Raw genomic sequence first — 13082 nt, forward strand, 5'->3', positions numbered from 1 at the left:
CAGCACAGGATTCTGAGCCCACCTGTGAGTGGGTCTGAGGACCAGATGGCCGTGAAGGAGAGGATGGTGAGCGGGAGGCGACCCTGTCGTTGGAAACACCCGCCCAAGTGTCCTGGGTGATACACTCTCAAACGGCTCGGGAAAAGCAGTGTGGCCCTCTACTTGAAACATTTCTGTGGGCTTGAGATTGTTTCAAAAAGTATTTTTGAAAATAATGAGGCTGGGGGTACTATTTAAGTAACCAGTGGTCAGTGGAGGCCTCCGTGAGGAGGGAAGCTGGGACCCGGGGGATCCTGCAGCCCCTTCAGGCAGGACACTCCACCTCCCTCTGTCCCAGGACTGCTCCTGGAGGGCCCTGAAGTCTATGATGTGCTCAGCCAAGCTGGCTGCCAAAGCTGGCTGGACAGGCACAGGCCCCAGCTCCACCCAGGCTTTCTCTCAGGGATGGTCGGCTCTGTTCCTGGGGCCTCCTGGAAAGCCCCAGGGACCAGGCACCTGGGAAAGGCTGACAAGCTTGGAAATTTCCGTGAAGAAGGTAGAAGCCATGTCCTAGAAACTGTGGGTCCCATGGGGCTGTGATGATAGCGGAACAGGACTGCCTCAGCCCACACAGGACCCCTCATCTGATCCCTGCCCCCAGCCTCTCCCAGCAGCAGGTCCAGAACAGCCCCACTAGCTCCAGAGAGGGGTGCTCCCTGGTCCCTGGCCCCCGCCCCCGGAAGGCCTCTTCCGCTCCGCACTGCACAGTCACAGGGGCTTCTGCTCCTGGGTTCGGGGCATCTGGAAGAAACATTGGCAGGAAACACACACGGGACTGAGGGGAAAATGAGGGCAAGTTTTGCTCTTTTTCTTTCCCTTTTTTTCTCTCTGAAATCCAGAGAGAAGTAAAATGAAGACTTGCTGAGTGGCGCAAAGGCAGACCAGCTTTTGCTGAGTTTAGGTGAAAATGAGAGAAGGGAGAGGTGGGGGCAGGGGGAGTTGGCAATTCTATAGCTTTGCACATTTCTCTCATTATTTTGCTTCTAAATCAGCCTCACTGGTACTTTCTCTATTCAATAAAAGCCAAATGCAAGCCATGTCCTCTAATCTCTCCAACAGCAGCTCACTGCTGAGAAAATAATACAGATGTAACTTCCAGCATCACACACTTTCTTTTCCATTTATATGCAAATAGTGACCTTTCACCCAGGCTGTCTGAAAGAAGTGTTTCCTTAAAAATGCAAATAGCATGTTACAGGCAGTGACTGTGGCTGAGTCTTTCTTATATTATTATCATTATTTCTTTTAACCTTACCAACGCTGTAAAAACAACAGCTAAACTGCTCTGCAGTAATAATGACTTTCCAAACCAAATCACAGGATGGCTCTCCAGGCAGCCTGTCATCCCTGGCTGCCGGCAGGCAGACGCCGAAAGTGTCACCCTCATCCATCCCGGGGCGCCTGGGAGAGAGTCCAGTTGGGGGACCAGCCTCACCCCCAGGCCGGGCACCGGAACCCAGGCGGTACCAGGCAAACCACTCCACACTCTGCTCCACGTAGACAGGCGGGATTTTCCTTCTGGGGCGAGAACAGCCTCAGTTCCAGGTGGGTGCAACCCTGTGACCCCAGTCCAGCACGTTCACCCCACACCCAGGACAAGGAGCCCGGAAGGGAGGACTCTAGAAATAGGTGGCTCCCAAGAGCCCACCCAGGGCAACAGGAGGAGAAGCCAGGGAGGGGGAAATGGGCACAGCGGCAGGCACTGGGCTGGTGGCTCCCCCTGCTCCCCTGACCATCTCCACTGACCAGGCCAGGCCACTAAAGACATCCACGCTGTCAGCCACACCTGCCCACCAGCCCATCTCTGTCTGTGGCTGCTGCCTCCCAGGGCTGCCTGAGGCCTGACCCACCCCCAGTGCTCAGGACGGGAGGGAAGGTGGCCAGGCTGGCCCATGGCCCTGCCTCACTGGGCCACCATCAGAGACACTTTTTCAGATCAGGCACAGCTAGACTTGCCTGCCTGAATCCCAGGGTACAGACGGGGGAGAACACAGAGAAAGCAAAGGCAGTAAGAAGAGGCTGCAATGGAAACAGGCCTGGTCCAACGGGCATTCCAGATGCAAGGTAAGAGTTAAGAGGCTGGGCACAGTGGCTCACGCCTGTGATCTCAGCACTTTGGGAGGCCAAGACGGCTGGATCACTTGAGGTCAGGAGTTCAAGACCAGCCTGGCCAACATGATGAAATCCCGTCTCTACTAAAGATACAAAAATTAGCCAGGGGAGGTGGCGCATGCCTATAATCCCAGCTACTCGGAGGCCGAGGTGCAGAATTGCTAAACCCAGTAGGCAGAGGTTGCAATGAGCTGAGACGCTGCACTCCAGCCTGGGCAATAGCCTGAGACCCCGTCTTTTAAAAAAGATAAAAAGAGGGTATGGCCGGAGCCAGCAGGGCTGGGTTTGGGGGCGTCCTCCCCATGGATCTTTGGGAACTCCCCAGAAGACACGCTGGCCTTGCAGGGTCAATGGGGCCTGCTCTGGAATTCTGCTCCAGCACTTTTGTCCCTCAGTCCCAGAAATTGCTCTTAGAACCGTTCAGCTTTCCAGCCTGAGAAGAGAAGCAATGGCCATCTCCTTCTTCCTTAAAACCACATTTTATTGAGGCCTTGAAGAGAAAATTATTCCACTAGGAAAGGCATCCCACGTCCCTTTTCATGTCTGTCCACGCCCTGGCTCATCCCCAGTTCAGAAGAGAGAGGGCTCGAGGGAAGATCCCCAGGCCTCAGAGCCCTTCGGGATTACGGCTTTGACGACAGCTCCCTTTTCCTTCTCTAACCCCAGGCTTTCTCACTGCAGGGCCCCTGCCTAAATTCCTGTTTGGCTAGGGTGAGCCCAGGCAGCTCCTCTCTGGTGGGTTCAACAGAAGCCCCCGCTCCAGGGCTCAGAGCGGCCCCCTGTGCTGCTTTTCAGGCTTAGAAAAATTGTGGGGGATGGGGCAAAGTGTATGCTAATTTCTCAGCCTGGATGGACAGTGGTCAGCACACAAGAGCCAACACAGAACAGCATTTGGGGAAAACACACACACTTTACAGACCCCAGAGGCAGCCTGGCCTCTGAGGGAGTGGGCAGGAAGTAGGTTCCCAGAAGGAGGGGCTGGCAGGGGAGAGCTCAGCAGATCCAAGGCCCTCAGAGGGCTCTCCAGGAAGAAGAATTGGACTCCAACTCTCATATCAAAGGGGCTTTGGGTTCCTCCACATGCCAGAGGTGTAGGGGGTCAGCCAAGCATGAAGGCTCAGACCCCGGAGATGAAGGGAGCTCCATCCACATCCCGTAGCAGGTTCTAACTTAGAAGCCGCAGGTGCAACCTGCAGTGAGAGAAGCCCAGGCCGCCAGTGTGGATGACGCGTGATGACCAGTGTGACGGTGCTCTGCAGGGAAGAGGGGCAGGGCCCCGAGTCCGACCTGCAGCCAGAGAAGCCCAGGCCGCCAGTGTGGATGACGCGTGATGACCAGTGTGACGGTGCTCTGCAGGGAAGAGGGGCAGGGCCCAGAGTCCTAGAGCTTATCCCCAAGGTAGGCTCCAGGCAGCCTTCCAGGGGATTGCTTCCCTGACACCATTCAGTAACAAATCCACTTCGTTTTTCCCATGTGGCTGGTGCACCTAGGAAGCAGACTCCCTACCTACAGGACTTACTGCCAGATGATGGATGGCAGAAACTCACAGCGCCTCTTAACTCTTAAAAACTGGGCAAATTAGGCCAGACATGGTAGCTCACGCCTGTAATCCCAGCACTTTGGGAGGCCAAGGCGGGCAGATCATCTGAGGTCAGGAGTTCAAGACCAGCCTGACCAACATGGCAAAAACCCATCTCTACTAAAAAAATACAGAATTAGCCTGGGAATAGTGGCATGTACCTGCAATCCCAGCGACTCCAGAGGCTGAGGCAGAAGAATCGCCTGAACCCAGAGGCAGAGGTTGCAGTGAGCTGAGATCACCCCACTGCTCTCCAGCCTAGGCGACAGGGCAAGACTCCACCTCAAAAAATATAAAAAAATTGGACACGTTTGTCTGTGTGTGTCATGGGGAGGGAACAAACACCTCACAGCCGACCCATTCTGACACCTCGGTGACATGGCTGGGTCACAACTCACCAAGGCTGGGGTTGGGCATGGCCTCTGCGGAAATAAAACAAGGAAGCACAAAGCTCTAAATAACCTTTTCAAAACAAAATCAGACCACTTTCTAAAAGTGACTGCAAGAGGTACCTCTCTAATGTGCACTCGTAGTCCAACATTTTATCTGGGTGGACATTATCTCAAATAACCAGAAGGCAGGGCTCAACCTCAAGGACGAGCAGATGCTGGAGGAGAATTCAGAACTCCACAGCTGAGCATTTAAGTAGCTTTTCCTCCCACCACACATATCCTTCCAACCTCAAAGCCAAAATGTAGATCCTTTCCTGGTCCAGAACAGCTTTGAAAACTCCACACACCATGTTGACAAGGGGACCCCAGGCAAGCACATGCATCTGTGCCAGAGCCAGACTGGGGGGCCCCCCCGGGCCCAGCATGTCCTAGACTTGGGGTGCTCCCCAGGCCCAGCATGTCCTAGGCTTGCGGTCCCCCTCGGGGCCAGCAGGCCTTAGGGCTGGTTGCCTGCAGGCTCTCCTGGAAGGCAAGCAGGGACGCCCATCGCTCTGATGCAATGTCACAGCGGTGCTGCTGAGAGAGGGATTTCAAATGTGAGACACATGAGAGTACACGTAAGTAAAGAAGAACCCGGGGTGGCATCTGCATGAAAACTTGAAAGAGAAGCAAATCCAGCTGCAGGAGATGGAGGGAGAAAGGGAGGGGTGCTCAGGGATCTTGGGCAACAACCCACTTTGGGATGGAGAATAAGGTTGGAGAGGGCAAGGCCGAGACAGGACTTAGGCGTCTCCCAGGCTGAAAGGAAGGGACATGAGGGCAGTAGGGTCACCCGTGGGCGGCAGGCAGCCTCCACGGCAGTCTGGGACTCTGGGCAGGAAGGCTGGGCGGGGCTGGGTGAGACTGAGACGGGGGCTGTCCTGGAAACAGTTCAGATTCGAGCTACACCACTCACCTGGGAAGCTAATTTGCCTCCTAGCCTGTGTCCAGCACAGAACACATTAAGGAGAATTAAACGAGTTAGCACAGTCCCAATGATTAAAATAACAGTGTCAAATGTGCCACCTAAGTCATCTTTCTTGTTCCATTCCTTTTTTTTTTTTTTTTTTTTGAGACGGAGTTTCGCTCTTGTTACCCAGGCTGGAGTGCAATGGCGCCATCTCGGCTCACCGCAACCTCCGCCTCCTGGGTTCAGGCAATTCTCCTGCCTCAGCCTCCTGAGTAGCTGGGATTACAGGCGCGTGCCACCATGCCCAGCTAATTTTTTGTAGTTTTAGTAGAGACGGGGTTTCACCATGTTGACCAGGATGGTCTCGATCTCTTGACCTCGTGATCCACCCGCCTCGGCCTCCCAAAGTGCTGGGATTACAGGCTTGAGCCACCGCGCCCGGCTCTTGTTCCATTTCTTAAAGGCCCAGTCTCAATGAAAATAATGTTAAATATAGTAAGTCATCCCAATTTCAAATGCATTTTTCCCTAAACAAAACTTTGGTAAGGGCAGAATGAACACAATTCCAGGTGCTGACAAATGACTGACAAACCAAGTGTTCAGTTGGCAGCAACTGGGCAGGGTTTGAACCACCCGCACCTGGGATCCGTAGGACAGCTGATGCCTGGGAAACTCAGAACCGAGAGGGAACTTGTCCCCAGCTCTGAGTATTGTAAAGAGTGGGCAGCATCTCCAGTCAGGAGCCACTGGGGCTGCCCACAGCGCATGGCTGCTAAAGATTTTTGATTTTCAGGACTCAAAAAAACCCTGTTGGTGTAAAGACCCAAGTGCTTTGACAAGTTACTCAGCACAATGCACAGGGGAACCGGTCTGGCTCACTGTGAGACCACGCCAGGCACTTGCTGCTGTCAGTTTGCCATCCGAGAGTCTCAGGGATCTTCTAGAGCCTTCTAAAGCAGGCCCTGGGGCATAATGCTGCACCTAAGCCCCTACTCTCCTCCCACTCAGGCTAGGCAGGTCAGCCACTGGCAGCTCTGTGGTCCCTGAGCTGGGAGACCTGGAGGGACCCCAGGACCAGGTGAGAGGCTCCACCTGCCCGGACCCAGGGCCCCCTTCTCACACTCCTCCTCTGGTGTGTGGATTGCAGGCAGCAAAATGGGAAAAAAGAAGAGGACCCAGATGGCTGCTGCCCGAGCCCTCAGACCAATGTTGAACACGATGGAGGTGTGAAGTCAGGCGTGAGAGAGAGGTGGGGCCCAGCAAGCTCAGCTGTCGCAGCTCAGGCCATATGGTGCCTCCACTTTTCCTCCCCAGCGTCTAGATCCCAAGTGCTCACCCCCACCTTGCCTGGTCACCCTGACTCATGCAGAGCACTGCAGCCTACTTCCTGAGGGCTGCCCCACCTACACCTTCCTGGCACAAGCCATGTTCCCTGGCCACAGTCCCAAAGAAACCCCGAGGCACAGCAAACGTATCCTACAACTCCACTCAACTCCAGGGCAAACCACACATTCCGTTGCCTGAGCACACAGTCACCCTCTCGAAGGTAGGGCTGCTGAGTAGAGGCTTCTGCTGCGCAGGACGAGAGATGGGAGTAGGGCCACAGACACCCACACCTGTATCGACAACCTCTCTCCTCTGCAAGGCCTGAACACTAATCCTGGCCAGGGCAGATGTGCTCAGCTAGGGCAGATTAAAGCATCCTCTGAGTTACTTTCATTCCCGATTAAAACACTTAAAATTTGCACTTAAAAAATTTAAAGTGCAAATTGTGAAATGAAAAAAAAGAATGAAGTGGTGGGTGAGACCAATCTTCCCACAAGGAAAGCGCCTCATGCCATGACCCACAGGGAGAAGAGACCACTCTTATATGGGCTGGTCCCTCAACACTGAAGATAAAAAGGGAGACATTTCCAAACAACACTTCCACCAGCAAGTATTTACTAATCATTCTCTCTGAAGCAGGCTCAGTGGAAGCCTGAGATCAAAAACATTTTAATTCAGGTGAAATTCCTCGTGCTCATTTTTGTTTTGAGTTTTTTAAAGTGGCGTTTAGGGAGATTTTGTCTGAAAGACAGAAAAAGTGCTGGGAACCCCCAGAGGCCATGAACGCACATCCCACCCCGAGGCCCCGCAGATGTCCTGGATTGGGCAGTGGCTGCCCCTGGGGGCTGTCCTGAAGCAGGGACGGGTCCTGTGTTCTCCCAGGAGGAGCAAACCCACGGCAGAGCAGCCCAGCAGCCACTGCTCTCTTCCCTCCTGGGAAACACTGCGTTTCTGGGTCTGACGAATCTAATGAGGCTGGTTCCCAAAGACCATTTTCCGGTAAACTCACACCACAAAATTCCTGTTAAAATTACGTCTGTAGACAACTAACTTCTGGTTTATTCATGAGTGAGTTCACAAGGTAAAAGCAGAGGGGAGGATCTAAGATAAGGAGGCTGGGAGAGAGGAAGAAGGGAAAGCCCCCAGCTCCCCGCAGGCAACAAAAGAGGGGCTCTGAGATGCATCTTCCAGCATCAGGACAGGCAGAGCATCCACTCTCCAAGATGCCTGAGTAACATGAAGTCTGGCTGACCGTCCAGTACCCTGCCGGCTCACAGATCAGGCAACCGCCAGCAGCCCCCACCCACCCCACAGCTCACCCCTGACCCCGATCCACCAGCTGGCTCCGTTCTCTACCTCCTTATCCACTGCAGGCCTGGTGCTGATTAAAGTGTTATGGTTGTTCCTGGTCTCACCCCCAACCTGAGTCCTGACAGAGGGATAGGGCGGCCCCAATCCCTGATTAGTCTTTTCCAAAGTAGACGTGCCTTTTGCACCGAGTCCGTCCAGGAAAAAAGCTCAGCCCCCACCAGCCTGCCCACCGCCCTGGGCAGCTGCTGGAGGCCTCAGGCGTCTCTCTGGCACTTTGTCAGTCTTCAGGAACCTCTCCTGCTCTCTCTGCCAACCGGCATTCCAAATGGCTCGGCCATCACTAGACTGAGCAGCAGCAGGAAGGAGGTTAGTCAGGCTCTGACCTCTGTCTCTCCAGTGCAGAGTGGTGGGTCTGCTCTACCCCCCACACCACCACAAATGTCATTGCCTGCACATTCAGTGACCCCAGGCCCGGGTGGAGGCGGGGCGGGGGGGCTGGGTCTCTGGGCAGCACCAGGGAGAGCGCCCACCACGTCCATGCCAGGGGACAAGCCAAGCTCCAGCCAATCCAGGCTGACTGAGGAGCCAGCACTGCCGTTGGTCAGCTGCCAGAGCTGCCCAGCATGCACCCCCGTGCCCGCATACCCTCTGCCAGCCTCTCTCTGACATCTCTGGGCACTAACAGAGCTTCCAAGTAGAGGCTACTGCACCCCCCAGACCAAAGCAACTTCGCATCCCACATGGCTAGAAAGGGTCATCTCAGAGCTTTTTCCCACTCATGCACCAGGAGCATTCAAGGCAGTGGGTGACCACTGCCTTTGCCAGAATCTTCCAAGAGGGGTCAGAGCATTGGCTCTGAACAATTGAGGGTAACTCCAGATCTGTGAGCATTGACTGAGGGTCACACAGCCCCCTGAGTGGCACTTTAGACAGAAGCAGCCCCCTGCCTTGGGTAAGCTCCCAAGCCTTCCTCAGGGATTCATAGCCCAAAGGGGTCAGAGCTCAGGCTGTTCCTGAGTGGAAAGGCCTCTTTGTCTAACTCTCTGTGGCTCCTGCCCAGGCTCCTGGATCAGCAAGCACCCTGTGAAGTTCAGCACTGTCCAGGTGCCCAGGGGGCAGGAGAACCCTGTGGAAGTCTCAGTCTCTACAGGGCAGAAGAGTTCATAAAGCTGACTCCTTCTCTTTGAAAACAAACTGCCCTCTAAGCCCTGACCCAGCCTCCTCTGCACAAGGAATAGCTACCCAGGGAGACAGGGTAGGGTAGCAGTGCCCTGGCTGGTACCGCTGGACCCCAATCCCTGCTCTCTTACTCTTTTGTTTACGTTAATTAAGAGGGCCATATGGAAGGAGGTGATAATCACAGCCAAGGACCAATGGGAGGGAAGCCCTGGGTGGCAGGCAGCCTGGGGGCCGAGGGGAGCCTCCCTTAGTCAGCCCTGGGTGAGGACACAGCACCCCACTCCCCAGGCCAGAGTGAGGCCAGGGCAGGCTCTGTCAGCACCTCGGAGGAGACAGTGCCAGAGCACACCCCTCAGCACCAAGTGGGACCCCCAAGTCTACCCCAACACCCCTCCCACCTTTTCTGTACTAAGCCACTGGTGTTAGAAGTGTCCTCGGGTTTCTGTGATTTAAAAAAAAAAAAAAAAACTACAAGGGCAAAACTCTCCACCTCCCTCTCCCAAAAGGATAATTATAACCATCGCTGTCATTATCATCATTAGAGGGACAGTGACGATGCCCACGACCAAACCCACATGCAGCCACGGAACCCCCCGCCACCGCAGAGGTTTTGTTTCCAAAATTAAAAACCAACTTTACCAGCCAATGGTGTCCACTGATTCAAAGGTGCTGCTGAGACGAGAAAAGCCCTGGGTGGCTCAGAAGGAGCCGTGAGAACCCACCCCTCCAACACAAAGCCACCAGCACTTGTTTATTTAGTGAGAACCCACCCCTCCAACACAAAGCCACCAGCACTTGTTTATTTTCCTGGTTGATGAAGAAGAAAGTGAATTCGATGGACAGAACCAAAGTCCACGGCCCCAGAACTGCAGACAATGGCATGAAGGCGTTCATCGCTTACACCGACTTCTTAGCTAACCCTGATTTCTAGTTTTAAATATAAAATTCCAGTTACACTACCACCATACAGAACCACACTCCACAACCCCACGGACACGTAACGAGAAAAGGGGCTGAGAGGAGCGGCTGGTATTTACTTCTGTACATCTGTCCACAGACACATGCACCCTCGATATTGATCCTCAAGTTTAGAAACGCATGACATGCAGACAAAACGCTCACGTGAGCACCTCTACTCAGTACCTTGGGTGGGGGGGTCACACATGACACACCCCAGACTCTGAGACCCTACTTCAGAGGGATCTTCTGTCTACGGGGCCGTGCTCTCCCCAGGTAGGGAGCTGCTGGGTCCCAGGGCCACAGACAAATCCGCTGTTCCTCTTCCAGAAATGCGCATAAAGTTTCTCGTCTCGAGCGGCACTGCCCTCCCCGAATGTCTCCTCTGTCAGACGCACAACATGTCCCCTGGAATCTCAGAGGAGCAGGAACAACAGAGAGACCAGAGGAAAACAGCACACGGCAGGCCAGGGAGGAGAAGAAAGCCTCAGCGCTCCAGAGCAGTTTCAAAAAGCCACCCTCAGACCTGCCTTTCCTGCAGAGAGAGCCTTCATCTTAGAAATTAACTCTGCCCTGCGCCCTCTCCCTGTCTCTGTCCAAGAGGAAAAGCCGGGCTTTGGGTATCTGCCTTTGTCAGAAAGAACATAACATTGACTTACCTTTCCACACAGCTATTGTCTGTCCTCTTTCAAAATGACATCACGGAAAGCAATCATGAAATTTACATGGGGGGTGCAGGGTGGACTGGGGGAGGAGAGGGAAGGCAGCTGCCTCCCTTACACGGTCACATGTGGGGAAGCCTGCGTGCGGGTTTCAATTAAATATCTTCTCCCCTTAGTGTGCGAACTCCTAAGCCAGCTAAAGGCGACGTCTCATTTACTTAATGACTGCTCTCATTAGCAGCGGTGGCACGGGCTGGCGGAGGAGGCTCCTTTGTAAATACGCTACCCATGAACCCTTGGGGCTCCAATATATCTGTTTACTCTCTGAGGTGAAATAAATTTACAGTATAGCATCAGAAAGATGGATCTGCTGAATCGGGGGTGAGAGGTGTCCCAGGCCGGCAGAGCCCTGTGCCCTGCTCGGAGCCTCGGCCAACAGAAGGTGCCTGTATTTGTCCACACTGATTCATAATCAATGTGCAGCACGACTGAGTTTTTTTTTTTTAATGCAAAACACACAAAAGGGCAGAGAGTGTTACAACCACCACATTCACCCCCCTCTGCTTTCTGTGCCAGTGGTTCAGTCCAATAATTCCTAATAGCAGCAACCGGAATGACAGATGCCCTGGGTTAGCATGGCCACAGCGAAAGTACTTTACAATATTTATTGGTGGTTAGGAATATGACCTTCCATCATAAAGAACGGGCTGCAGAATTTATTACTCAAATGAACCAGGAATATTACATATTGGCTCATCTGCATATTCAAGTACCCGTGACATAAATGGATATGTATTTTTTAACTGCATAAAAGGTAACTATAGCCACAGACCAACAAATAGTCATGCACACCAAGAATCGATCAGCAAGACATTTTTCTGTTATCACACGTCCCTTTTCACTTTAATTTTTACAATAATAAAACCCTCCCAAAGAGAACTCAGGGATCCCTGGGGCATGGGTATCCCACCCCTAAAAACACTAAGTTTACTCTGACTAGAGGGAAGAACACTGCCCAAGTTTTCTGCTCTTTTTCTGATTCTTTTACAAACTGCCTGAAGGTGCTATCCAATGAAAACGAGGAAGAGAAAAATCCATAACACACACAATGGATGTGCCCACCCACTCTTTATGCAACCTGACTGTCTGCCTTCTCATCTGCCAGTTTGTGATTTTTTCCGCACATTCAGGGATAAATGTAGGAATTTCCTCAGTAAGAGTCATCAAGAGCCAGAGTATTATTCTTGTTTGCGGCCCAAATCTCCTTCTTGTACTAATAAATCAGGCAAACAGTTGTCCATTATCATATCAGGATGTCAGAAACTAAACTGAAACCCAAGGGTGAAAACTGAACGTGAGACACCTGCAGAGATGCTACCATCAGGGGCCAGCTGGAGAACCAGCAAAACTCTCATCTCAGGAGTCCAGTGCAGAGATTGCAACAGACAGTAAACATCATTTCTTGGTAAATTATGCAAGGACACAATACCCCAACTTAATTAGCACTAAAGGGCTCAGGCCACCAAAAGTGTGAATGAGGCAGAACTGAAACATTTCGCTTTCTCCAAGAGAGCATGTTTTGAAAATCTTAGTGGCTTAATTCTAACATGCAGTTAGTGCTTTACACGTTACATACAAACCAGTGAGCTTCACCCCAAAGGCAAGTATCTTAGATTCTTATACACACACATTATCCTCAACAAATAAAACACAAAATGCACACAGAGCTATTGTTTAGATTGAGCACAAGGAAATTAATGCAGGCCTGCACTGGTCAAACTGAGGATGAAATATTAATTAGTCAAATGAGAACAGTTTGAGGTTTCCACAATGACTGCCTACCATTTTTTAATTCTTTCATAAACTTATATCCATTAGCATAAAAGGACACATTCAGCTGAGCCATCTCCTGAAAACCCATTTCTATCTCCTCTGGACATGCTGTGAGTGCCAGGATGTTTTACATCCCAAACCTTCGGCATTCAGAAATTCTATTAAACTCTTATCGGCAGGCTGCAGGCTCCGGGCAGGCTGCAGGCCATTGTTCCATGATGGAGATAGAATCAAAGGGAGGGCCATTGCTGAATCAGCCTTATTTCCCAACACCACCCAAGGTTTCATGAAAGTGACTTAATTCAGATGTGCAATAGTCAGGCCTAAGAAACCACCACGAAGCAGAGGTGGCGTCAGGGAGAACCCAAGCTGTGCAGCATGGCTTCGTGGGCGCAAGGGGTTTTTCAGGGAATAGAGATGATATTTGTGAAAACTTGAGTTTCCCGGCACTTCCCACTCCCCCTTTGAACAGTCAGTCGCAGGCCCTGCTCGGGAAGAGCCTTCAGAATGTGCCTGGAAACTTAAAATTGGTGCCGGCGGGCACGACCCAGAGAGCCTGGGAGGCTAAAGTGGGATGAGCAGTTTCAGAAGATGAGTTTTGAGGAGCAAAGGTTCAAACCCGTTAGCTGACGCAGTCAAGAGAACAAAGGAGTCCAGGGGAAAGGGCAGGGCGGAAGGGGGGCCTGCCGGCCTGTTTCCCAGGTTCGCCCTTCAGCCCCCGGGAAGGAGCCAGCGCTGGGTGG

At 52.6% G+C, this 13082-nt stretch overlaps 1 protein-coding gene across 10 annotated transcripts in view; it reads right to left on the reverse strand.

Annotated features, from left to right (window-relative positions):
• MYT1 (myelin transcription factor 1) overlaps positions 1 to 10816 on the reverse strand; it is a 69980-nt gene extending 59164 nt beyond the window's left edge. For 6 of the 10 annotated variants that reach the window (XM_032257063.1, XM_032257058.1, XM_032257061.1 and 3 more), the window contains exon 1: positions 10504 to 10816. Coding sequence is in view for 4 of the 10 variants with exons in the window: in XM_032257057.1 (XP_032112948.1) it covers positions 10031 to 10052 (22 nt within the window). In the remaining 6 variants the exon portion in view is untranslated. Of the gene's footprint in view, positions 1 to 10030; positions 10380 to 10503 lie in introns of all 10 variants that reach the window. The other 4 variants (XM_032257057.1, XM_032257056.1, XM_032257054.1 and 1 more) reach the window with 1 other exon arrangement.
• Between the last annotated feature and the right edge of the window lie 2266 nt (positions 10817 to 13082).

The sequence above is a fragment of the Sapajus apella genome, unplaced genomic scaffold (genome assembly GCF_009761245.1).
Source record: "Sapajus apella isolate SASKATOON/1434 unplaced genomic scaffold, GSC_monkey_1.0 scaffold96, whole genome shotgun sequence".
Taxonomy (NCBI): Eukaryota; Metazoa; Chordata; class Mammalia; order Primates; family Cebidae; genus Sapajus; species Sapajus apella.